Below are 27,231 nucleotides of genomic sequence, written 5' to 3'. Positions count from 1 at the left end.
TTACTGCAATAAAATACACATATTTATATTCAGCAATGTCTCAGGAGTACGACAGCATCCTCCATGTACAGGTTTTATGAATTTTGGAAACTTGCAGGGATCAAATATAGGGCGATATTTCCTTTTCCATTTCTGCACATTGAAATTTGCCTGATTGGTTTGCTGGGCCCATAATGCCTTTAAGACGGTATGGCAGCCCAAAAATGAAAATTAACCCCATCATGGCGTACCATTTGAAAAAGTTGACAACCAAGGGTATTCAAAATGGGGTATGTCCAGTGTTTTTTAGTAGCCACTTAGTCACAAAAGCTGGCCAAAGTTAGCGTTCATATTTGTTTTTTGCATTTTTAACCCCAAAATTGCACTTTTACTGGTGATATCGTCGTGATAAGTTTTTGTATTTTGAAACACTCCTATTTGTGTTCAGCGAAGTCTCCCGACTACAATAGTATCCCCCATGTCCAGGTTTTATGGTGTTTTGGAAAGTTACAGGAATAAACATAGGACGTGTAAATTAAATTCTCTGGGCTTGCTGCATGGGTTGTTAGGCTGATCCCTCAAATTATAATTAATAAGATAACTTAATTGTGTAAAAAGATTACTCAAATATACATGTAGAATTTAAATATATATATATATTTAAATCCTACGTGTATATTTCGGTAATTACCGGGTATATCTATTTATATGTATATTTTTATTTATTTTTTGAAATTCTTTATTTTATTCGTGCAAAGTTAAGTCACATTAGGCTTACGATGCCACAACAGCGAGGGTAAGCAGTTATTCTAAACATAGTTTTACATTTGTTAGGCATTGGAGAGGTTGCACATTTTTATATGAGTTGGTATTACAGTAGCAAGACGTGGTATACGGTTAGGTGGAACATTAAAACATGGGTTAACATACATCAGGTATCAAAGCTAAAAAAAAAAAAAAAGTTGTTTAGCAGGCTGGCATTGCCTACGCTGCTTGGTCATAGATACATTGTAGATAAACTGCACATGTTCTAAAGTAGCATGTAATGTTAGACTAGTAGCACTTTTTGACGTTTTTTGTATAACGCTAGATAACTTATATGTTGTTTTAAAGCAGGAAAACATCTGGCTAAGAGAGCCCTGTACATATAAGGGAACATGCTGGCATAATTAAGCTTAATAATAGTGGGACCTGAATTGAGTCATCATACCATGTGGGAGAGAGGATTTATCCAAAACTGCTGTCGTTGGGTAATGTGTAACGCTGGTGAAGCGGCTTATTTAGTGGGGAAGCGCTGTTGTGCGTCTTCGGTGGGTAAGGCGGGGGGGGGGGGGTAAGGTCTTCCCCTAAGAGTAGGAGCGTAGGACTTTAGGTGCGTAAGCACTGTTATGTGGGGCCAGGGACCCTCGGGGGATCAGTGCTGCTATTGGTGCTGTTGTGTCGCTCGTAGGCTCGCGTTACCCTGTGGTGGGTCGTCATGTTGGGGCAGTGCTTGGTCTGTCAGGCCCAGTCAGTACCGTCCGTACCTCAGGGTGCACCCTGTTGTGTGATCAGTATGGCACGTCTTATCTGTGCCGTGAGCGTTGTTTATTCTTCGCTGGGTAACAGAGGGTTAGTGTTAGCTTATTGTATTGTGTGCGAGAGGGGTCATGTGTCCTAGTGTTGGGGGGGGTTGAAGGCCATGGCTAGGTGTATGTGTCAGCCGGTGTATGTATGCTAAGGTGGGGGTTTGGAGTTGGATGTAATTTTTGCTGCCGTTGGAGATCTCGTACGGCCTGTTTAAGTTCCCCAAGGTCCTGAGCGGTGGTGCCGGTTGTGCATTTAGGCGGGTTGTCAGACCCTTCAGGTCGCCCCTTAAGGCCGTGATATCCTCATGCAAGTCTTTGTGGTGGCCTGCAAGTAGCCTCGTGAGGACCGTTATAGTCACTGGAGCGGTGTCTGGGTTAATGTTAGTCGGCTGTGTCGGCTTACTCAGTGTGGGGGCTGGCAGACATTCCTCCCCGGATAGATCATCAGAAAAGTCGGAGCAGCCGCCGTGGAGCACCGTCATATTGGTCTCATTTGCCTGTCTCCACATGTCCCCAATTGTAAGTCCCGGAGTGGTTTTTTCCTTAGGTATTTTTTTCATTTTTTCGCCCCATGGCACGCAGGGGGGGTATAGAGTGTCGTTGTTGTAGTTTGAGGGCTTGCAGACTAGGTTTTTCCGTTTTTCCCCGTTTTTTGCCACAGAGCTCTCAGTCCATGTGACCGCTTGTCTCGGCAGTCAGGCTCCGCCCCCCATTTTTATTTATTTTTATATATTTATATAGAGATATATATATGTGTGTGTGTGTGTGTGTGTGTGTAACTCCATAATAAGTATATTTTGATATATATTTGATAGTTATATATATATATATATATATATATATATATATATATATATATATATATATATATATATATATATATATATATATATATATATATACACTGCTCAAAAAAATTAAGGGAACACAAAAATAACACATCCTAGATCTGAATGAATTAAATATTATTCTGAAATACTTTGTTCTTTACATAGTTGAATGTGCTGACAACAAAATCACAAAAAAAAAAAAAAATGGAAATCAAATGTTTCAACCCACGGAGGTCTAGATTTGGAGTCACACTCAAAATTAAAGTGGAAAAACACACTACAGGCTGATCCAACTTTGATGTAATGTCCTTAAAACAAGTCAAAATGAGGCTCAGTAGTGTGTGTGGCCTCCACGTGCCTGTATGACTTCCCTACAACGCCTGTGCATGCTCCTGATGAGGTGGCGTATGGTCTCCTGAGGGATCTCCTCCCAGACCTGGACTAAAGCATCTGCCAACTCCTGGATAGTCTGTGGTGCAACGTGACATTGGTGGATGGAGCGAGACATGATGTCCCAGATGTGCTCAATTGGATTCAGGTCTGGGGAACGGGCGGGCCAGTCCATAGCATCAATGCCTTCAACTTGCAGGAACTGCTGACACACTCCAGCCACATGAGGTCTAGCATTGTCTTGCAGGGCCAACCGCACCAGCATATGGTCTTACAATGGGTCTGAGGATCTCATCTCGGTACCTAATGGCAGTCAGGCTACCTCTGGCGAGCAGATGGAGGGCTGTGCGGCTCCCCAAAGAAATGCCACCCCACACCATTACTGACCCACTGCTGGAGGATGTTGCAGGCAGCAGAACGTTCTCCACGGCGTCTCCAGACTTTGTCACATCTGTCACATGTGCTCAGTGTGAACCTGCTTTCATCTGTGAAGAGCACAGGGCACCAGTGGCGAATTTACCAATCTTGGTGTTCTCTGGCAAATGCCAAATGTCCTGCACGGTGTTGGGCTGTAAGCACAACCCCCACCTGTGAACGTCGGGCCCTCATACCACCCTCATGGAGTCTGTTTCTGACTGTATGAGCAGACACATGCACATTTGTGGCCTGCTGGAGGTCATTTTGCAGGGCTCTGGCAGTGCTCCTCCTGTTCCTCCTTGCACAAAGGTGGAGGTAGCGGTCCTGCTGCTGGTTTGTTGCCCTCCTACGGCCTACTCCACGTCTCTTGATGTATTGGCCTGTCTCCATGTAGCGCCTCCATGCTCTGCACACTATGCTGACAGATACAGCAAACCTTCTTGCCACAGCTCGCATTGATGTGCCATCCTGGATGAGCTGCACTACCTGAGCCACTTTTGTGTGGGTTGTAGACTCCGTCTCATTCTACCACTAGAGTGAAAGCACCGCCAGCATTCAAAAGTGACCAAAACATCAGCCAGGAAGCATAGGAACTGAGAAGTGGTCTGTGGTCACCACCTGCAGAACCACTCCATTATTGGGGGTGTCTTGCTAATTGCCTATAATTTCCACCTGTTGTCTATTTCATTTGCACAACAGCATGTGAAATTGATTGTCACTCAGTGTTGCTTCCTAAGTGGACAGTTTGATTTCACAGAAGTGTGATTGACTTGGAGTTACATTGTGTTAAGTGTTCCCTTTTTTTTTTTGAGCAGTGTATATATCATATATACAGTATCTCACCAAAGTGAGTACACCCCTCACATTTTTGTAAATATTTTCTTATATCTTTTCATGTGACAATACTGAAGAAATGACACTCTGCTACAATGTGAAGTAGTAAGTGTACAGCCTGTAGATTAACAGAGTAAATTTCCTGTCCCCCCAAAATAACTCAACACACAGCCATTAATGTCTAAACAGTTGAAACAATCAACGTTTCAGTTCATATCTCAAGCTTTCATCAAGCCAACATCTTCCTCAGCCTAATCCTCCTTGGCTAACGTCACTCCCCCTGACGTTAAGTCAGGGAGAACAGACTGAGGGGAGTTACACCTCCCAAAGCGACGGGGATAATCTCTGTGCAACTTTTCAAAGCGAAACGCTGCACATACAGACTCAAGGCACCATGACCACTGCAAACCACTGAAGTGGTCATTGTGCTTGGCGTAACCTTTTAAGCATATACCCCAATTGTCTTTCACTTTGTAAAGGAATTACAAATTTATGAACAAAATAACTTAATCTGGGCAGAGCGCATGTAGGTATGTTATTTCTCCCTATACTGTACGCAAGCAACTTTTATGCACCAGCCATACTAAACTCCAGACCATCTTCTCCCACGCCAATATCCATCGGCAGATTTATTTATCATCCCATATCTATATATACCTCTGTTTTGGGTGTTCTCGCTTCTCAAACTATACACTCTTCCCTAGACTATGCATTCCTTGTGCTATTCAAATTTAACAGTCGTCACTGTCCTCGCTGTAACTATCCACTACTCTATTTGATGGGATCTACTGAAGTAAAAAGTTGGGTAATGCTGTTATATCCCTGCACTGAACCTCTGTAAGGCCAAATGAGAGATGACGGGCCTCAGTATGATTTGTGAAGAGGAGAGAAATTTCATGTCTTTCGGCAACCTGTGCCTGTTCCTTTAGAAAGCACAACACTTCCCTGTAACTTACATGTATTATTTCATTGATCATCAGCTATTAATCTTAAAGTGATCATTGGACTTGGGTAATGATTGAATGATGGAAGGGTTTTGGTAAACTATTAACTCAGCATGTAATTAAACTTAAAGGAACACTATAGTGTTCCTCTGTCTCCGTTGTCCCACCCCATCATACCTGATTTATCACCGCAACGTCATGGCAAAGGAGGCATTAATGCGCACGCGCAGTGAGTGCCACTTGCACATTACGGCGTTCCCCATAGGAAATCATTAAATCAATGTGGATTTTCAAGATGCTGAACATCCTCATGCAAGATAAATTGACTGGCGTGAGGACATTCTCAGTCCTCTCACGGAGTTAAACTCTGCGTGAATCATGGAAGCGCCTCGAAGAGGCTGCCTTAACTATGCAATGTAAACATTGCAGTTTCTATAAAACTACAATGTTTTACATTTCAGGGTTGAGGAAACAGGGGTCCTGCACCCAGACCACTTCAGTGGTTTACAATGACCATAGAAACATAGAATGTGACGGCAGATAAGAACCATTCGGCCCATCTAGTCTGCCCAGTTTTCTAAATACTTTCATTAGTCCCTGGCATTATCTTATAGTTAGGATAGCCTTATGCCTATCCCACGCATGCTTAAACTCCTTTACTGTGTTAACCTCTACCACTTCAGCTGGAAGGCTATTCCATGCATCCACTACCCTCTCAGTAAAGTAATACTTCCTGATATTATTTTTAAACCTTTGTCCTTCTAATTTTAGACTATGTCCTCTGGTTGTGGTAGTTTTTCTTCTTTTAAATATAGTCTCCTCCTTTACTGTGTTGATTCCCTTTATGTATTTAAATGTTTCTATCATATCCCCCCTGTCTCGTCTTTCCTCCAAGCTATACATGTTAAGATCCTTTAGCCTTTCCTGGTAAGTTTTATCCTGCAATCCATGAACCAGTTTAGTAGCCCTTCTTTGAACTCTCTCTAAGGTATCAATATCCTTCTGAAGATATGGTCTCCAGTACTGTGTACAGTACTCCAAGTGAGGTCTCACCAGTGTTCTGTACAATGGCATGAGCACTTCCCTCTTTCTACTGCTAATACCTCTCCCTATACAACCAAGCATTCTGGAGATTACCACTTGGAGATTACCAAGCCTTCAAGCCTTTTCTGAATTGTGGTTATTACTCATTAACTGATGTAAACCACACCTCCATTATCCTATCTGACCTGGCCTTAATCTTGCTGAAACCTTCAGCACATGAGTTTACACAAGGAGTGGCCTTTATAACAAGAGAGTCAAGAATCATTTCAAAGGACCCTTGAGATTCAGGAATTACTGGAAAGGTTTGATGCAGCAATACCTTATTGTGATTGTAGCCAATGACAAAATGTAATCTTTGTATCTGAAATGAAATAAATATTTGTATATAGTAGTCTTTTTGTATCATTTGTTAATGGCAAGGAAAGATGTGCCATACCTTTAATCTTGTTAGAGAAAATTTGCCCCATAATCCAAATAATTCAAAATGTTTTGTTTTATCTCTATTGTTTCCATAGAGCACATTTTAATTACATCCCTTTAGTGCCTTTACTGGTACCGTATATACTCGAATATAAGCCGAGGCCCCTAATTTTACCCCCAAAAACTGGGAAGACTTATTGACTCTATTATAAAACTAGGGTGGGAAATGCAGCAGCTACTGGTAAATTTCTAAATAAAATTAGATCCTAAAAAAATTATATTAATTGAATATTTATTTGCAGTGTGTGTGATGCAGAGCCTTGGTGGGGGATGGGCATTTTTATTATTTAATTATTATAATTGTAATATTATTTATTTTTTGTTATATTAATTTTTGTATTATTATTTTTTTTAATATTATTTATTATTATTTTTTAAATATTTTTATTTTATTTATATATATATATTTTTTTTTCCGTCCCTCCTCCCTGCTTGATACATGGCAGGGAGGGGGGCTCTCACTCCCTGGTGGTCCAGTGGCATTGGCAGTTCAGTGGAGGGGGGCTGGCAGAGAGCGGTTACTTACCTCTCCTGTCAGCTTCCTTCTCCTCCGCGCCGGTCCAGTCAGCTCCCTCTGCAAGTCCCAGTGTAAGTCTCGGGGCCGCGCTATGACCCCGCGGCTCTCGCGAGACTTACACTGGGAGCTGACTGAACTGGCGTGGAGGAGAAGGGAGCTGACAGAAGCTGCAGGAGAGGTAAGTAACGGTTTCCTGCCAGCCCCCCTCCTACACAGCCCCATTGTCTGTATTATGGCAATTACAGATATTGACTCGAGTATAAGTCGAGTTGGGGTTTTTCAGCACAAAAAATGTGCCGAAAAACTCGAGTTATACTCGAGTATATATACGGTAATTAAACATTATACTATAAAAACATAATGTGTCACTTTATAATTACAGGAGTATGAACATTTAAAAAATATCTACTTGTTTAATGGACTAAAGTGGTTGCTAAATTTTCTTGTCCTTTATGATAAATGACTTGACCTGACACGCAAACTAATTTCAGAGGAGAGCCCTTGCCTAGAACGCCGGACATTGACTTCGTATTTTAGCAAATTTAAGGGACACTTTGAGCACCAATACAATTTTAATGCATTTGATTGATTTGGGCCTCATTAATATGCTTTATTTTTTGTAGGCTCAAATCTTTTTAGTTTTTGCACACAGAAAAATAAATGTATCATTAGAATTGACAATCTCCTATGGGGAAAGCATTATGATTGGCTGAGATCATCAATTTAGATGATGTCAGCCAAGGATGCGGAGCCAGCGCTGGCAGACCAGCGCAGTGCTTGAAATAAGATTAGTTTTTACTAGCTTTAAATTAGCTAAATAGTTAGTTTTACACTATAGGGTCAGGCATATGTTATCGTAGCGATCCCTCTTCATAACCTCTGGGAAAAGAGGGCTAGCTATGATGGGGTAATTATGCAAGTAGGACCTTATACTTGTTTTTTTTTTCACAATACACATTACTAAGGGGAGTAACATTTATTTTAATTTTTTTAATTTCTGCGACATCGGTGGGGAGCCACATGTTTTTTGTACTTTAGTGTGTCCCTGGATTTGCACACAGATACTGGCTGGCATACAGGTTGGATTGTGCAGCCATCACTCAAATATGTTGACCGACATAAATACCATCAACTAGTTCTCTGGCTCACAATCATCTACTGTTGTAATGCCAGGTGTAACTGTGTATAAGGGTATTTCCAGTAAAGTTTGGGAGTACCCAGCTTTCCTTTTGCACTGCGGAACTTCCTAAGCACATTCTTGTAGATGGTGGTGGGGCTCCATCACTGGAGGACTCTACTGTGGCGAAACCAACCTCGCCACTGTGAACTGGAGGAGCCTGGTTGCCCGCCTGCTGCCTTTGGATTATGGACCGGCAGCTAAAGGGTTAGTTTTACTGTGCAGAAGGATTTATTTCTCCCTTTCTGAACAGCCGTTCGGTAGATTCTATCTACCGAACAAACAGCTTCTTTTCAACCTCCCCAGAGCCGTGGGAAGCCGGCCGGCGCTGTTAATGGGCCACCCAGAAGCTGGAGTGCGCCCTCCATTTACCTCCCTGAAGCCGCGGTTAACCGCGGCTTAACAAGCGTGTACCGGCAATTGACCACCCAGTAGCTGCGGTTAACCGCAGCTTAATTGATTGTTATTGGGTGGTCGCGGTTACACTTAGCCGCCACACGATGGCGGTGTTCTGGAGCTCCCCAGGCAGCCAGCGCTTGTCTGCCCGGCTTTCATGCTCCAAATCCGGACACTTTTACGTGCAGGCACCGCTGAACCTCCAGCCCCTGGTTCTAATTCGTACGGATTGAGCGAATGCATGTAAATCGGTATTTTATGTTGGAGGAATGCTTTAACCCAGATAGCAATGCCATGGAGCCTGTTCGTGTAATTAAAGACTTTGGCTCCATGGCAATTAAACTGTTATCGTGTGGTCTGAGTGCCATTCACCTAATAATGTGCATTCAGACCTGAGCTATCTGGGGATATGTTAAATGTGTATATTTACTGTACCATTTGTCCTATTGTATATTTTAAAGGGATATACTGTTTCTGTGTCACCACGTGCATAATGGAGTCTTGCCTCTGTCCTGGGAGATAATTTTAATTACTTCTCTAATAATCTCCAGGACAGAGTGGAGGAAGCCAGGATGCCTTGTGGGAAAGTCTTGTGGCTGTGTGTACTAAAATGATACATGTCTGTCTGTTGTTTCAGTCTCCCATTTGGTCCCCTAGGGGTGTGTCCACCAGGTGGGAGACCTGCATAAATACTGGGCAGGTAGCCCTCAGTAAGACAGATTCTGCTTGCCCCTCAAAACGAAGTGTTGTCTCGTTATTGGGGGAATTGGATTGTATGCTGACTGCCAGGAGTGTAAGCGTATTGTATGCTTTTCCTGTTCGGCTGATTCCAGGGTTCGTGTGTTTCCAGTTCGAGAGTTGGAAGATTCGTACAGTTTGGAGTTCGGGAGATTGGTGATTGCAGTAGCTGCTGGTCTATGGGAAATCGCCTAAACGGTTTTTATCCCCTTGTGAGCGAAACAGTCCGTTACATCTACTAAAGGCCAGAATGGCATTAGCCTCCTCCACTGTATAATAGTTTATTTTTAATTGGGTTGTCATGCAGACTCCCACTAGGCAATTCAACTGCTTTGCAAGTAGCCAGGCTGGAGGGAGGGCCAGATCATTAGCGCGTGCTATGCCACCCTAACGGCATTAAAGCCCACCTATTGTAGGACTGCATAGGACTCTCTAATGTCGGGAATGGGTTTAACATGCACTTTGCTCCCAACCTGCTTTTCTGTAGAGGTAGATGAATTTGTAGATTTCTATTTGTTTATCTTCCCCTTGGCTCACTTTACTTTATTGTTTGATTTCCTCATTATGGCATATGTTATTCAACTCCCACATGCTAGTTTATATGTTTTTTTGTTTGTTTTTGTTTTAATTCTTTATTTTGTTTGTGCATAGAGATAACAGATATGTTTGCACTGCCACGACAGCTAGTGCAAGCAGATACGTAGACATGTTATATCACAGGTATGGCATGAGAAAACTTTGTACATTTTTGTTATGAAAATCAGGATATGGACAAGTTGAGTATTAAACAATATGTGTAACCAAGCTGATCTAAGTTCCGCTTATAGGTGTTAAAAACTAACATGTTAAGGGTAAGTCGAGTGTAGTGTGCCACGCTTGCATGTTAGACTCACATTTATCATACATTGTGCTTGTCTATAGGTCTTCTCGTGGAGTTAATCTAGGCATGAATATTTGCATATTATTATAGTATTAACTTGCTTAAGCATATTATAGTTGTTTACAGTATCCCACTGATTTAACATACAGCGGAGCAATCACATGAAAAGCAGGGATAGTAGGTGCTGCCCGTGGGCATGCACCACTGGGACCGATCAGTTATGTAATCTCAGTCCCTCAGCACAGCAGCAGAGCTTGTCAGGCATTGATGTAATGAGGGAGAGACTACAAACATAGTGTTCCCTCATTAGATTCTTACCCCCCCCACAGACCTCCCGCTTGTCAATTCGGCAGAGTCCAGCATGTACCACAAGTCCCCAGTCTTTTGCTAGCATCCAATAACAGCGCTGGGTCTCTTGGTGAGGTGTTCAGCGCTGGGTCTTGAAGTCGGTCCTGTCATGCTTGTAATGGCGGCAGCCCTGGCTTTTTAAGCATCTGTGGCCTCCCATCGGGTCCCACCGTCAGCGGAGTGCTGGGTGGGCTCCATAGGTGTAGGTCTGCTCTGCGTTAGGCTTCTCCAGTAGGGGCTGTAGTGGGGTCTGAATGGTCGCTGTGACCTGCTCCAGTAGTATGCCGCCTGTTGGGGCTAGTTTATATGTTAATCATGCCAATACCTTGTATTTTTATTACAAATCTTATTGTACGCACACACTAACAGATGCATAATTGATGCCAAAATTTAGCTGTCTTGCCAGAAAATAGTGTTAAGTTTGCCAGTATCTCATATTAAAATATATCTCATAAATAAATATATCCTTTTGAAGTCTAAGATTGTGTTTGTCTATTTGCTGGAGAGGTATGGCAGCTTTTCGCCTGGGGCAAGTTTAAAATGAATTAAATTTTTTTGTGCACAAAACACAAGTCGCAAGAGAGTGCTGAGAATGGACAACAGCTCAATTAGCTTGCCCTTCGGTGGGTTCCCTCACAGTTCTCAAGCTGGTTTTAGCTCATCTTGTACCATTACAGAGAGAACCAGGCTATGCATATCAGACTGATTGCACCCAAAAGGGAAGAACAGATCCAAAATACTGGCCAGCTCGCTCTGCACGAGAGATACAGCTACCCCACACGATAGTTTCAACCTTGTTAGGCATCACCACTGAGGTATAGCCAATACCACTCTAGGCACCATGAGCAAGGGGTCCACGTCTGGATTACCCTTTAAATTTAAAGAGAGCAAAAAACAAGTCTCAAGAGATTGCTGAGAACGAACGACAGCTCAATTAGCTTGCCCTTCGGTGGGTTCCCGCTCAGTTCTCAAGCTGGTTTTAGCTAATCTTGTGCCATTACAGAGGTTGTGCACAAACCTCATGATTCCCCGCAATCCTTGGAAATATCCCAGTGGGCCAGTCATGGCCTGCAGGCCTTTAGCCCAATGTCAAACCTCAGTGCTGGGCTAGGAAAGGTTCTGTACATTTCCCGCCTGCTGCCTAGCTCCTACAGTACTCTGCAATTTGACATTCCAGTGCACCTCCGGTTGCTTTTTTTAATGTTTTTTTATTGAATTTTTACAAAATAAACTATATAAGCATTGCAGACATTTACACATAAAAATACAAAATACATATTAACGTAATGTTTTTAGTATTATTTTTACTTATCCAGTATATTTAACAATATATGTACTAACAGGTATTCATGAGGTTGGAAGTATGAAACTAAACGTGTGCACACTGCTTTATTTAGATCCATACTGAAACTGAGCATCTCCACCTTGTATATCTGTCAGTTGTTCTAGGCTCTCCCTTTTGCACAATATAGAAATGTTTGTTTTCTCTACGCCAATGCCTTGTGTGCCCTCGCTGTGCCTGGATTCAATTGAGTTAAGAGATAATTGGCTAAATCTCTAGTATATGTTAAAATGAACGCTCCGGCCCCATAACCACATTAAGGGTAGGGTACGTTTAGGGTTTATGTTTAGGGTAAGATCGGGGCATGACAGAGATGCCGGTTTTAATGGGGTCCTAACTGCTCTGGGAGTTCCGGCCTCACATTCCCTATGTGCACATATTTATAGTGATTTTCACTATATGTATGTATGTATGTATGTATGTATGTATGTATGTATGTATGTACGTACGTACGTACGTGTGTATCTGAAGGCCCCCCGCACCCTGTTTACAGCAGACAGGGCTCAGCTGACTTGGTTTTCACTTCCCAGCAGCTCCTCTGTCTCTAACTATCGTGACCCCCAGGCCATCAGAGCATTTCCACGGCTTACCATGGCAACACTCCGCGCGGCAGGCAGGCCGTTCTCACAAGAGTTGGAGACAGAAGTGAAAACAGTTTGCTGGGCCCCCTCTGCTGTGAACAGTTCCTAGCTCTGAGCACCATGCCACCGGACCACCAGGGAATGCGATCTCCCTGGCCAGGTAAGAAGCCAGAAGGGGAGACTAAAATAAAATGTTGTTTAACCCCTTAAGGACACATGACATGTGTGACATGTCATGATTCCCTTTCATTCCAGAAGTTTGATCCTTAAGGGGTTAAAAGATGTGTTTTTTTAAAAAATAAAATCAAAAATGCTCTCCCCCTCACTAATTGCAGCCCCTATTATATACACGCCACATGCCTACAGAAACTCACACTCTGCAGCCCTTTAATAGCGTGACTATACCCCTTTAAAAATGGCAACCGCAATTAGTGCTGGGAGGAAGTGACGGCCGGTCACTTCTTCTCAGCTTACTCCATGCGGGAGGGAGGAGAGACAGAGCGGAGGCCATGAGGAGGGGAGAGCCAGCCAACTCCCATCAGCCACAGCCACACCCTGCACCCAAAAGGTAAGAAACAGTAGGGTAGCTGAAAAAAAAATAGTTGCACGTGTGTATGTATGTTGTATGTACAGTGAGAGAAAAAAAGTATTTGACACCCTGTTGATTTTGAACGTTTGCCCGCTAATAAAGGAATGATTAGTCTATAATTTTAATGCTAGGTGTATTTTCAACAACAATAAAAAAAATCCAGAAAAAACGCATGTCAAAGTTATAAATTGATTTGCGTGTCATTGAGTGAAATAAGTATTTGACCCCTTCGACTTACTTGGTGGCAAAACCTTTGTTTCTTGTAGTTGGCCACCAGGATTGCACACCTCTCAGGAGGGATTTTGTCCCACTCTGTGTATCCTCTCCAAGTCATTAAGGTTTTGAGGCTGACGTTTGGCAACTCGAACCTTCAGCTACCTCCACAGATTTTCCATGAGATTAAGGTCTGGAGACTGGCTACGTTACTCCAGGACCCTAATGTGCTTCTACTTGAGCCATTCCTTTGTTGCCTTGGCTGTGTGTTTTGGGTCATTGTCATGCTGGAATATCCATCCACCACCCATTTTCAATTCCCTGGCTGAGGGAAGGAGGTTCTCACCCAAGATTTGACGTTACATGGCCCCATCCATCGTCCCTTTGATGCGATGCAGTTGTCCTGTCCCCTTAGCAGAAAAACACCCCAAAGCATAATGTTTCCACCTCCATGTTTGACGGTAGGGATGGTGTTCTTGGGGTCTTGGCAGCATTTCTCCTCCTCCAAAGGCAAGTTGATTCCATAGAGCTCGATTTTGACCACAACACTTTCACCCAGTTCTCCTCTGAATCATTCAGATGTTCATTGGCAAAACATCAGACGGGCCTGTACATGGGCTTTCTTGAGCAGGGGGACCTTGCGGGTGCTGCAGGATTTCAGTCCTTCGCGGCGTAGTGTGTTACCAATTGTTTTCTTGGTGACTATGGTCACAGCTGCCTTGAGATCATTAACAAGATCCTTCCGTGTAGTTCTGGGCTGATTACTCACCTTTTTCATGATCACTGAAACTCCACGAGGTGAGATCCTGCATGGAACACCAGACCGAGGGAGACTGACCGTTATTTTGTGTTTCTTCCTTTTGCGAATAATCGCACCAACTGCTGTCACCTTCTCACTAAGCTGCTTGGCGATGGTCTGTAGCCCATTCCAGCTTTGTGTAGGTCTACAATCTTGTTCCTTTAAGAGATTGCTCCTAATCTCAGCTCGTTACCTGTATAAAAGACATCTGGAGCCAGAAATCTTGCTGATTGATAGGGGATAAAATATGTATTTCACTCATTGACATGCAAATCAAGTGATCACTTTTTTGACATGCGTTTTACTGGATTTTTTTTGTTATTCTTTCTCTCACTGTTAAAATACAGCTACCATTTAAACTTATAGACTGATCATTTCTTTGTCAGTGGGAAATGTTCAAAATCAGCAGGGGATCAAATACTTTTTTCCCTCACTGTATGTCAGTATGTATGTGTCTGTATGTACACATGCACTAACACACACCGTGTCCACTTTACACACACTGCATCCAATACACAAAAATGTCCTATATTCACTGTACACACATATGGCATCCTTGTGGGCGAACTTGAAGGTGTGCCCTGAGGGTGGGCTTCGAGGCAGGCCACTGGGCCCCAGACCCAGTTTTTCTTTATACTTAAGACCTTTAATAAACCTTTAATAAAGCAATATATAATATATACGCACCCAGACCACTTAATCTGATTGGTGCAGCATGCCGTTGTACTGCATATGCACACTAGTACTTTCAAGTGAGAAAGTAATGAATTGGCTGAGATCATCAAGATGAATGATATCAGCCAAGGATGGAAAACTGTGCTGCGAGCGAGAAAAGGTAACTAATTTTCACTCTTCAAGCCCTCACATAGGTGGAAGGGGGGACATTACTACAGTTAAATTAAAGCTATAGTGTTAGGTATACATGTTTTGTATTCCTAATGCTATAGTCGCCCTATAAAAAGAGAAACCCTCAAATTATGGTGGTTAAAAAAAAAAGCACAAATTCTAGGGATTTGTTTTGGTTCAGAAATTGATTAATTGCATCTGTTCTTAAGGGGTTAAATGTTTGCTCTTCTGTATTGTGGTATACACAAATAGGTTGCCATTTTGAAATGTTTAATTTTCAAAAACATTAAGTTTTGCAGAATTGCACTTATCATTGCTGATTTGTTTGTTTGGTAACACTTTTGTCAATTTTCCAGGGTGCAGTCCCCAAAGGAAATGCCACTAAGGAATTTATTGAGAGCTTGCAGCTGAAACCAGGGCAAGTGGTTTACAAATGTCCAAAATGCTGTAGTATAAAACCTGATCGTGCTCATCACTGCAGGTAAAGATCTGGTCTGTCAACAAAAAAGAAAAATTGTTGATTTCATTTGTTTTAGATGAGCAATGTGTATTTGCATTTTTTTCATTATAAAATGTGATATTACACCTAATAATGCAGCGTATAACCTTAATGAAAAATGTTCCTATATATTGATCTGACCCAAACAATATAATGTTGCTGTATACTGAGAAGGCCTTTGCACTTGCTGTTAAATGAATGATCTAAGCACCAAAACAACTTTAGCTTAACAAAGCATTTCTAGTGTATTTTGCAAAGACCTCCAAAATGGACAGATCCAGTGTGGATTAAGTAACAGTAGGAGTTTTACTTACCTCAGGCTGTCCTTTGCAGCCGTTAACATCTTCATGTCGGAGGGCCTCTTTCGCTAATCGCACTTCAGTTGTCAGGAGCCACGTCAGTGTTTTACTTTAGCGCTTGCTCGAGAGTACAAAACTGAGGTCTATGGAGGAAACCGGGAATTCTCAGTAGACAAAGCCATTTGTGATGGCTGCAGGGATTTGACAAAAGATGACGGCAGAGCTCTGCCTTTTATCAAAATCAGGCTTTACCTGAGGTTATGATATGTCTTATCATATCTTTGGATTACATTTGAATTTTAATGAATTTCCAATGCTGTCTTAATCAGTATTTCATAAGGATTTAAATTTTCTTTATGAAGTACTGAAAAGTGGCAGGTGTACTTTAAACTGTAGATCTGTCTTTACAGGAAATGTGTAGAGAGAATTTGTAGGTCACATGCAGCAGAGATGTGACTAGTGCTGCACAAACAAAGGGATTTTAACTAGACTGCAGGGGTATGTTCTATATACCAAAACCACTCCATTTAGCAAATGTCGTTTTGATGCTGCGTATAGTGTCCCTGTAAATTAACAGTTTTTTTAAGCACCATAAGAAGTACAGCACACTGTAGTGGTTATGGTGCCAGGAGTGCCCAGACACTCCACCAATATATAGAGTCTAACCCATTTATAACTGTTTGACTTCTTATCTGGAGTTAAAGGACCACTCTAGGCACCCAGACCACTTCAGCTTAATGAGGTGGTCTGGGTGCCAGGTCCCTCTAGGATTAACCCTTTTTTTAATAAACATAGCAGTTTCAAAGAAACTGCTATGTTTATACTGAGGGTTAATCCAGCCTCCAGAGCCTCTAGTGGCTGTCTCATTGACAGCCGCTAAAGGCGCTTGCGTGCTTCTCACTGTGAAAATCACAGTGAGAAGACGCCAGCGTCCATAGGAAAGCATTGTAAATGCTTTCCTATGCGACCGGCTGAATGCGCACGCGGCACCTGCTGCGCATGCGCATTCAGCCGATGACGTCGCGAGGAAGGAGGAGAGGAGGAAGAAAGCTCCCCGCCCGGCGCTGGAGAAAGGTAAGTGTTTAACCCCTTCCTCTCTCCAGAGCCCGGCGGGAGGGGGACCCTGAGGTTGGGGGCACCCTCAGGGCACTATAGTGCCAGGAAAACGAGTATGATTTCCTGGCACTATAGTGGTCCTTTAAGTCGGAGCCTCTATCTAAAGCCAATGAGCCATGCCTGAGAGTCAGCCTGTGCTAAGAGGGGGCATTTGAAGTTGGTAGTCTGTTAAAAAGAGAAAAATCCCATGGCTCAGACGTGGTTGCACACCGACCTACCCCCGATGGACAGAGTTACTGGCAACATAAAAGAAGCTCACATCATGGACAAACTCACAGCTCAACTCAGAGACACGTACCCCTCCTTTCTTGAAACGTGGGAACCCTGGGAAGACTATACCGACCACTAGACGACACAACACCGACTCGCACACACGCGCAAGAGCATTACAGACGGATAGCTAATACTCCAACTGCTAAGAGCAAGTCCGCCCTGCTCCTTCCCCTCATACCTCTCCCCATCCCCATCCCCCACCTCTTTCTCTTTCTCTCTCCTTGTCTTTCACCACCTCATACTGCTTTTCACCCCTGCAAAAATAAAGGAAAACTCATGCCTCAACCTCAGCACTCTCGATCGAGGCATCGGTACTGAAAGTACAAACTATGGATAGGGAACGACACTAGTACGCTACGATGATATACAATGGCCATGTACTGGCTAAAGCACTACCAACAGAAACCTGAAGAACTGAATGTGTATACCCTATGGGGTGCCTCTGGCGGGTGTCGGGGTGGGAACGTGTGGCCGGCTGTGCGTGGCCGTCTTGGTGGCTGTGCATGGCCATCTTTGATGTCTCTGTTTGGCCGCCTGGATGTCCGCGCATGGGGGCTGTGGCTCTGGTACACAAACATACTAATATCTGTACATAACCATTGTGACTGCTTTCTGTAACCACCCTATTGTATGTAACTAGACAACTTAAAATGAATATGTGACCATCTTGGCATCCCTGTATGGCCACCCCTCTGTATATATGTAACCGACTTGAATATGCATGGCCAAATCGGCATCTCTACTAGATCTTCTCAGAGACTAAGCAAAACCTTTTTGATATGTTTCCCTATGTATATGTCAATGTGAGCAAGATGCTCACTTTTGTACCCAGTATGTGCAGAGAAAAATCTAGATGTTTAGAAGAAGTAGTGGTGGACTGGTCTTGAGGCAAGGAGTTGGACCCATCAAGGGTAAGCCTGCAGGATAGGGAAAACAAAGGAAGCAACCATGTCGTTAAGAGCATGGCTAGACATATTAATAGTGTAAATAGTCTTGGTCAGTATGCATTTAATTAGATTCACTCCGGGCTCGTGTTCATAATTTTGGGATAAGAAATTGGCAGCAATGGTAAGTAGGGTAAATCATTTTCTATCATTGCTGCTCTGTGAGATCTATGTCTCATTCCCATTTGGGTAGGTAGGTAGAAAGTGAGATGTCTGGTTATTTATTTAGGATTATATATATTTGCACGGCTGCACGTGGGTATTGGGCCAAGCAAGCATTCTCAAAAAAACATGCATGTTTGGTGTAGCAGGTGCTATTGTGGACAAGATATGTGTGACAAGATCTGTAGTAAAGTAAGTTTATTCTTTCTCAGTAGTATTTGTCCTGTGATCACATTTTCACCATGTCGTATCTATATATTGTATTTAGATGTGTGTATCTGGTAGATGTGTGTACTCTTTTAAAGAATAAACTACCTTATTAGCTTTTTTTCTCATCCCATTCCCAGCGTTTGCAAGCGTTGCATTCGGAAGATGGATCATCACTGTCCGTGGGTTAACAACTGTGTGGGGGAGAATAATCAAAAGTTCTTTGTCTTGTTCACAGTGAGTATCTCTTGATTTGCATTTCACATCAGAATTCAGCATGCTGTTTAATGGGAGTACAGTGGTTAAGTGAAAACGTTTTATTCACTTTACAGATACTGGTATACAAACTGTTTGGAGCATGACTTTTTTATTCACCTTAAAGATACTGGTATACAAACTGTTTGGAGCATATTCCGATATTCTTTAAAACAAAAAAAAAAAAATTATTCAGAGTGGACTTGGCTATTCTTTTGTACAGGGGAAAAAAACCTTAAATTTACAAATACCAGAAATTTCTCTTCCACACCTTTGGAAGCTAAGTAACTTCTTAATCTAATTTAACTCACTGACAAGTCAGACCCCTCAATTGATCTCCTACATCAAGTGTCTCCTAAAGTCAATGGGGAGTCTGCTCAAGGAGAATCAGAGTTGCTATGAGAAAAGCAAAATCACCAAGAACTTCATAAAGCTGCAATTCATCAAATGTACTAATGACTAGAGTCACAATACACATCTGCCAACTAAGATGAGTTTTCTTTCATTTTCAATTACTGTTGTCTGAGAACCAGGTAGGTATGAGATTTATTAGAAAATCCCTCATGTTAAGGCTTCTGCTAAATTATAACTGGTGTGTCCTATTATAGTTAACTGCCAAAGTCTGCAGTACATAAGGGTATCCTAGTATTTGTTTACCTTACCTTGTGAAAAAGAGAATTTGATTACCTTTTTATTGTCTTCAAATGATCCTTAAATTCATATGTAGAAGTCAAGTTTAGTATATTAATTGTAATGTGCCTTTATTTCCAACTAAACATATAATACAAGATACAGACATGAACATATGAATGTCTTCCACATCAACATGTCGCACAAAGCAATGACTTTGCCAGATCACAAAAACAGTCCAAAATACAAGAGTGGTGAAGTATTAATTGCTTGTGACTGTTATCCAGTAGTATGGCAAAAATATCATTTTTTCAATTTAGGCGTGAGGTTCTGTACATGTCACAACTATTCATTCATAACCATGTAATTCTGACTACATTAAGGCAAATTTTCTTGAATGAATAACTAAATTGAAATTGGTTACAAAATTATGATACAGAACAAAATTATTCTGTTGATATATTTTTTTTACGTAGCTCTTTTAACTGGTTTATTTTTATGTTGTTTTCAATATGTGTTGTCTGTTTCTTTTTCAGATGTATATAGCCCTAATTTCCTTGCATGCCCTTATCATGGTTGGTGTCCATTTCTTGTATTGTTTTGAAGAGGACTGGACAAGTAAGTGATATATTAAACACAAACTAATGCAAATTAGTCATTATGTTCCTTTTTAAAGAACTAGGCTTAATGTTTGTTTTGTTAAAGGGACCCTCCACTGTTCTAATACAAAATACATTAAAAAAAAAAAAACTGTTTATTGAAATGTCCCCAATGAAAGCTTGCATGCACTTAATTATGCTTTTCAATATATTATTTGGGAATATATGTAACCGTTTGCAAAACCTGTTGTTCTCTTGTCTGCAGCCTTTGCAAACCCCTCCCATACTTTACCAGCCCAGTTTCCTGTGGCTTTCCAATGCAGCTGAGAAGTCTTTGACGCAGATGCTCTGGACAATTGCTGCCTCTTGAGTATAGTTCCATTTAGCTAACCAAACCATGAGGTAGCATGACTTTTTGTCTGCTTGAAAGCCAGGGGGTGTAACCAAGTTAATTGATAAGAACGCCAATTTCTATTGAAAATTGCACTTTTTGCAAAGTTAAAAAAATAGGACACACTCTTCACACATTTCAGCAAGTTATAGTGCTTTAGGAGTCGGAAGAGTGCCTTTAATATTAAAGGGACACCATAGTCACCAGAACAACTACAGCTTATTGAATTTGTTCTGGTGAGTAGAATCATTACCTTCAGGCTTTTTGCTGTAAACATTGTCTTTTCAGAGAAAATGCAGTGTTTACATTACAGCCTAGTGATAACTTCACTGGCCACGCCTCAGATAGCTGTTAGAGATCCTTCCTGGGCCATGGCTGCCTAAAATGCATCCAAACATTCAGTGTCTCCTCCCTCTGCATGCACACACTGAACTTTCCTCCGAGAGATTCATTGATTCAATTCATCTCTGTGAGGTTTTTACAGAGTAAAATGTTTTTGCCCCATAAATTTATTTTAGGGATCTGGTCAGACAAGAGTACTGGGTGAGTGTGCTTGTACATGCACACGTATACACATATGAGCTTTGTTTTAATGTCATTACATTTCACCATGCTGATGGTTTCGGTGACCATCCGTTAGGCCAAGGTGATGACATGAACAGTAGTAGTTATACACATGGGGTATATGTTTCTCTTTGAAAAGACATACAGTGCCATGGAAATTTATCATATTTGGAGTTTGTTTTCTAACAATTGGTGATGTATAGTGGGGGTTGGCATTGATCCTTTAAAAGAACACTATGACATTAGGAAAACAACATTTTATTCCTAACTCTGTAGTATTCCTGTCTTTCTTACTGGGTGTATAAAGAGTTTAAAAAAACTTTTTTTTTTCCACTTACCTCTTTCCAGCACCAAGGTCCTTTGTTGACTCTGTCTCCTCCTCCCGCAACGTCTTGCTGGTTAATTCTCTACATTAACACTAGCCTGTCTGGTTTTTATTTTATCTCTTTAGAATGTAGTTCATTTTCACCACCAACAACCGTAATCTTGCTCATCCTGCTCTGTTTTGAGGGGTTGCTTTTCCTTATCTTCACTTCAGTGATGTTTGGAACACAGGTACATTCCATCTGCACTGACGAAACGGTGAGTTTATTTTCACTTTTTCTTCATATCTCATCCTCAAGGCTCACATAATGTTTCATTAGTTCAAAGTACTTGAAAACATCTATTTTCACTCAGCTTTTACAGTGCACTCATTAGTTACTAGTTGTTGGTGCCAAATGCAAATTGTATATAGTCACAAAGTCATTACAGTATATGCACTTCCGTGGACATAGAGCAAAAGCTTGGGAGTGGAAGTATGTATGCTTTGTAAATGTTCTTAGTCTGTATTAACTCCACAAGGACGGATATAATTATCCATGTTTTGTACTAAAACAAAACCTTGAATTTGAGCTATAGGTTTGTTCTACCGTAAAATTAATGACAAAAAGGGCTCTTACTTAATATCCAATAACTATATCTAACACAAGATTACATGTGAAGAAAATGTTACAAATGGGAAACAATTTTTTTTTTCATATTTTTGCTTATAATAATTTTTACACATCCAGTGCAACTAATTAAAAATAACTCAAAATAGATGAATATATCTGTAATGATTATTAAATGTCTAATATGTCTTGGATCTAAACTGATTTTTGGTAGTTAACAACCACTCCTATACCAGCTTCTACACGATGGCCGTACCAACCATACCCCTTACCCAATGTTTACACAAATTCTAACCTGCCCTAATCTTACCTCTAACAGTATGCTAACCATAACCTTACCCTAAAACTTACTCTAACCCTACCCTACTCTTACCCCTAAATATAACCTTAACACCAGCACTAACCGGAACCCTAACCCTAAAGGTAACCTATCATAAAGTCTGGGGCCACTAAAAAGGGCGCCAGCAAAATCAGATGAGTCCCAAGAATCCATTGATTCCTGGAGTTAATAGTGCATCACTGCAAGGTGCGCGAGGGAGCTGAGCAGGAACAGCTCAGAGGACAGAGCTTGGTAGAGAGACACCAAGAGGGGTTGAGGGGACACAAAGAGACACAGATGAAGACTGGGGAAGGGGAAAAAGAGTCAGATAGTGTCAACTAAAACCATTCAGATGATTAAAATACGACTAAAACGGCTTTGTAGTTAACACTGGGAAACAACACCTTTCCGATTAAAGACCACCTACAATTTGAAAATGGAAAGAAACAAGCTCAAAGTGCCCTTTTAACATTTACAGCATATCAGGTCACTAAAAATGTCCCCAACTGACTAACAGGAGCCCTAGGTATCCATAGATGTCTGGGGTTAGTGGTCGTTGCAGGGATTTAACCATGCTCCCAGAATTCTTCATTCTTTTGTTAGATAAGCTGTAATTTAAAAAAAAATGATTTACACACACTGTTTTTTATTTTAACTGTTCTTTGAGTTTGTCCAAGTTAGGGCTCTGTTAACTTAAACCATTCGTGTCACTCTGGAAACTTTCCACTCCCAAATTAAGGTACATATTGACAGTGTCTTGTTTTTATTTTCTATTTTAAATCTACTTTAATTAGGAGAAAAATTTAACAAAATATTCATAAGAACATGTACAAACATAGCAATAACAACAATAGAGAATACAGTACATTTGCATATTTCCAAATAAACACAAATTTCCAAGTAAACAGAAAACTCGATTTGATGCGTGGAGCCTGTGTCATAAACATAACCTAACTACACCTCACACTCTCCTCATAACACTGATGTGGTCAACGTGGGGGGAAGAAGGAAAGCATTAAAATAGTAACATTATTAGCTTTTTGTTTCTGATGTGTATACACACATTAAAAGCTTTTCAACTGGGCCGTTAACTCTTTTATTCTTTACATTGTGTTGCTTGTATGTTTGTTTTAGTAAGGTCATGGTAATTGTTCTATGGAAACTTGATTTTTAAATTAGGACAATTTTTCCTACAGCATCTGGGTCCATAACAGAACAATAAATACATTTACTGGCCTGAACTCACGTTTTAGATACATGCAAGGCAAACTAATTTAAACCAACTTGTAGGGAAAAATACCAAAAAAAACTTTATTTTTGGATTAAAACATTTGGCCAGTAAACAATAGAGGTAACGCACCAGACAAATGACATTAACACATTTTGCACCTTTCCATATTGTTATTTTACTCTTACTACTGGGCTCATATATGCCTTTTTTCACAATATGGGAGTATACCACTCTGATTCATCTCCCTTTGTCCTTATGTAATAACTCATTCCTACGTATAATCTGTTTATTTATTACTTTATAATTGTTTGAGGTAAGGAACGCAATACAGTAGGAAATACAATTCTTAATCCCTCTCAATGTCCGCAAGTGGGAGAATACTATAGTTGTGGCTGATGTCTAGACGTTAATACAGTATTGACAATTTTAACATTTTGGGTGGACACAAATATTTTTAAATAGACTTTAACACCAATTTAGTCTGAAATAACCAGTTTAAACTTGAGATACTCCTAAATAAACACTGCTACTTCTCTGAAAAGGGCAGCGTTTACAGTGATCAGCCTGCAGGGTCATGCTATAGACATCAGAACAACTACATTAATCTGTAGTGGTTCTGTTTACTATAGTGTCCCTTTAATATTAACACTGGTATTTAATGCAAATATCCTTATTTAAAAGGTTATGGCAGATAGTCTTCTGAAAGTTTAAAATAATAAATTCCATTTATATGTAGGAATAATGTACAGATTAAAAATATTGTAATTAACCTACTGTTTTTACTTTATTTCGTTTTAAGTAATGTTACTCCTTTGGTTAAATATTTTAAACAAGTATATAATATAAAATATAAGTTCTTTAAATAGATGTAATGCAACATTAAGCTATTCAGGGTGTCGGCCAATTAAAGCCTTAATAACAATCTACTGTTTGATATTTATCTACATGTTAATGACTGATGATGATATTGAAATGATCACAATCACACCTTGTTTTCATTTTGGCAACAAAAAAGGCTATATTTCATTGGTTGTAGAGCCCTCTAGAATATGTTGGCTCTATATAAAATTTTGCATTCAGCCTTAAAAGGACACTATAGTCAACAGAACAACTTTAGCTTATAGAAGCTGTTTTGATGTATAGATCATGCCCCTGCAGTCTGCTCAGTTCTCTGCCATTAAGGAGTTAAATCACTTTGTCTATACAGCCCTAGTCACACCTCCCTGCATGTGACTTGCACGACCTTCCTAAACACTTCTGTAAAGAGACATCTAATGTTTACACTTCCTTTATTGTAAATGCTGTTTAATTTAGAGTTTATTGTCTCCTGCTCTTTTAATAGCATTCTAGTCCCTGTAGGAACCTCCTGTGTGTAGTTGAAGTTCAAATTACAGAGCAGAAGATAAACATTTATTAAAGTAAGTTAACATTTAATTGAAAATGAAATTATTTTGATAATAATCTTAACAGCCAGGAGATGTGTCGCTAGGCCTCTATGGATAGAAAGAAAAGGGATATAACTCAAAATGGCATCAAACTGAGCAGTGAGACTTCCGAGGCATGATGTATACACAAAAACTGCTTCATTAAGCTTAAGTTATTTGAATGATTATAGTGTCACTTTAAGCAACCAGTGATACATTTAGAAAATGTTGTAAATTGTTACACTGGGTTGTGATCAACTTTAAAGTTTTCCTTGTCCATTCACTCTGATTTAAATTCTTGAGTTCCCTGAAGTAGACTTTAGTATTTTTTTTTGGTGAATACCTGAGGAGACAGCTCTGCTCGGCGAGATTTAATCTCTATTTGAAAACATGCAGTGCAGATAAGGATTTAGCAATTGATTACTTGAACACACATAATTGGAACATATGGCATGTTTGTTTTTGTTTATTTTTTTCCTCTACCTCTCCTTTTCTGAATTTTATTTATTATGTAAAACTTTTTATGTAAACTGCTATGTTTACATATGAAGGGTTAAAACCTGGGGGACCTGGCATCCAGACCACTTCATTGAGCTGAAGTGGTCTGGGTGACTATAGTGTCCGTTTAATGCAGTTAGACCGAATATGAAATGCTTAAATAGCAAGCTGTGCATGTGCCTATTTTTCCTTGTTGGTAATCAAGCTCTGTATGAAATTATGATACCATGTGGATTGCATTTTTGACATTGGTCACAATGATGTGTTTAGCTGCGCTTGGAGTGGGGGGGGGGGGGGATGTTTTCAAGGTTACAGACAATCAATCACTATGAATTCCAATTACTATTAATACTTATTCCAGTGATTTTAGTTGTGATCGCCCTCATGTTAGAACATTAATTTTCCTAATAGTTTTCTAAATTGTCCCTGCTGTGCCATGTTAGTGTTAGATGTCACTAGCTGCCAGACCTTCTTCTTGTTCCTTAATCAAAAGGTTTGATTGTTGATGTCTACAAGTGATTTGATTCCATCTTAAGCATTTTCTGCAATACTCACCTTTCCATTTCTTCTCATCTATTGAAATACTGTACTAAAATCTGTTTTAACATGTATGTGACAAACTGATCTGTGGTGTTGGTGGCCTAGAATTAGCAATCTACAATAAAGAAATACAATTTTCGGTGCTCATGGGCTTAGCTTTGTAACATTGTTATCAATAACACTACAACACTTGATGAGTTTAATAGATTTTGCTCAGGGTATTCTAATCTCCCTATACCCCATCATCAGCACATTACCCTAGAGCTCCCACAATCCCAAGCTACCAGAGGACATATTCTGTAAATTAGTTTTGTTCCTGATATTAGTATTATATTGTCCTGCGCACTAAAATCAAAATTAGCCAACACTCTTGACTGCAAGTTATTTTTGTTGATCTTTTTTGTTTCCAGGGAATAGAACAGTTGAAAAAGGAAGAGAGAAGATGGGCTAAAAAAACAAAATGGATGAATCTGAAAGCAGTATTTGGCCATCCGTTCTCTATAGCATGGCTTAGCCCACTCGCCACGCCAGACCAGGGAAAAGCAGACCCCTATCAATATGTGGTCTAAGGAATTCTGTGCCAGCATTGTCTATACCAAAAACACAAAAAAGGCCAGAAACACTGCAGGCCAGAAACCATTTACCAGCTTGACACTGAATGTTTCATAAAACACTATATTCTTTTTTTTTTTTTTTTTTTTTTTTTTTTTTTTTTATATTACTGGCTGAAAGATACTGTCGGGAAGAAATCTAACCACCAACATCCAGCAGTTCTGTTTTCTTCCAGTAATCTGGGAGCATTCACTTGATTTCTCCTTTCTCACATCTCTGCATTCTTTGTGACCACGAGAACTAAAAACGTGATTCTCCTGTGCCTCTGCTGCTTCCTGCTCTGCTAACATTACTTTGCTTTTTAAACTGGCCAACAACCTTTGATAGCTGTCTGTGCCAACAAGCCAGGATTTAGTTACGGAGACCTTTTGTATGTGCTTGGTTCTGCCACCACTCCTGGTGAAGGGGAATACATCTTAATAACTAACATCTTCAGAATAGTTTGAATTATTGATAATGCTGCCCATAATAGCAAGTCTTGAATGTATTTGTTTTTTGATTTTTTTTTTTTTTAAACGTGTAGCATCTTTGAAATTTTACTCCTCATTATAAAATTGTTAGTTGAATGGTTTTCCATCAAAAAAATACTGCATGATTGTCTTGTTGAATATACTGTAATTAGAACCACTTTTTAAAGGAAAATATGTAGCATTTTTATATGTAGGCTTTTGTTTATTACCTAAAATGCCGCCCATTTCAGAGCCTTAGTTCTTAAGGTAAGAAAATAATCCTTGTGCAAGCTTACAAGGTATTTATAGAACCAAATTCACTTTGGGCTGCTCTAATTTGAAGAATATGGAGCAGTGGTGTCTATAGTTCACCCC

General features: G+C 40.5%; 1 protein-coding gene across 4 annotated transcripts in view; it reads left to right on the top strand.

The window, feature by feature from the left end:
- The window catches only part of ZDHHC3 (zinc finger DHHC-type palmitoyltransferase 3), a 71,274-nt gene that overhangs the window by 18,950 nt on the left and 25,093 nt on the right, over positions 1-27,231 (top strand). For 3 of the 4 annotated variants that reach the window (XM_063452107.1, XM_063452106.1, XM_063452105.1), the window contains exons 3-6: positions 15,269-15,393; positions 18,553-18,649; positions 19,834-19,915; positions 21,303-21,433. In XM_063452107.1, coding sequence (XP_063308177.1) covers positions 15,269-15,393; positions 18,553-18,649; positions 19,834-19,915; positions 21,303-21,433 — 435 coding nt within the window. Of the gene's footprint in view, positions 1-15,268; positions 15,394-18,552; positions 18,650-19,833; positions 19,916-21,302; positions 21,434-26,205; positions 26,870-27,231 lie in introns of those variants that run through there. The other variant, XM_063452109.1, reaches the window with a different exon arrangement.

This window comes from Pelobates fuscus, chromosome 4 (assembly GCF_036172605.1).
Source record: "Pelobates fuscus isolate aPelFus1 chromosome 4, aPelFus1.pri, whole genome shotgun sequence".
NCBI classification, from domain to species: Eukaryota; Metazoa; Chordata; class Amphibia; order Anura; family Pelobatidae; genus Pelobates; species Pelobates fuscus.
This window is presented reverse-complemented; position numbering and strand designations above follow the sequence as displayed.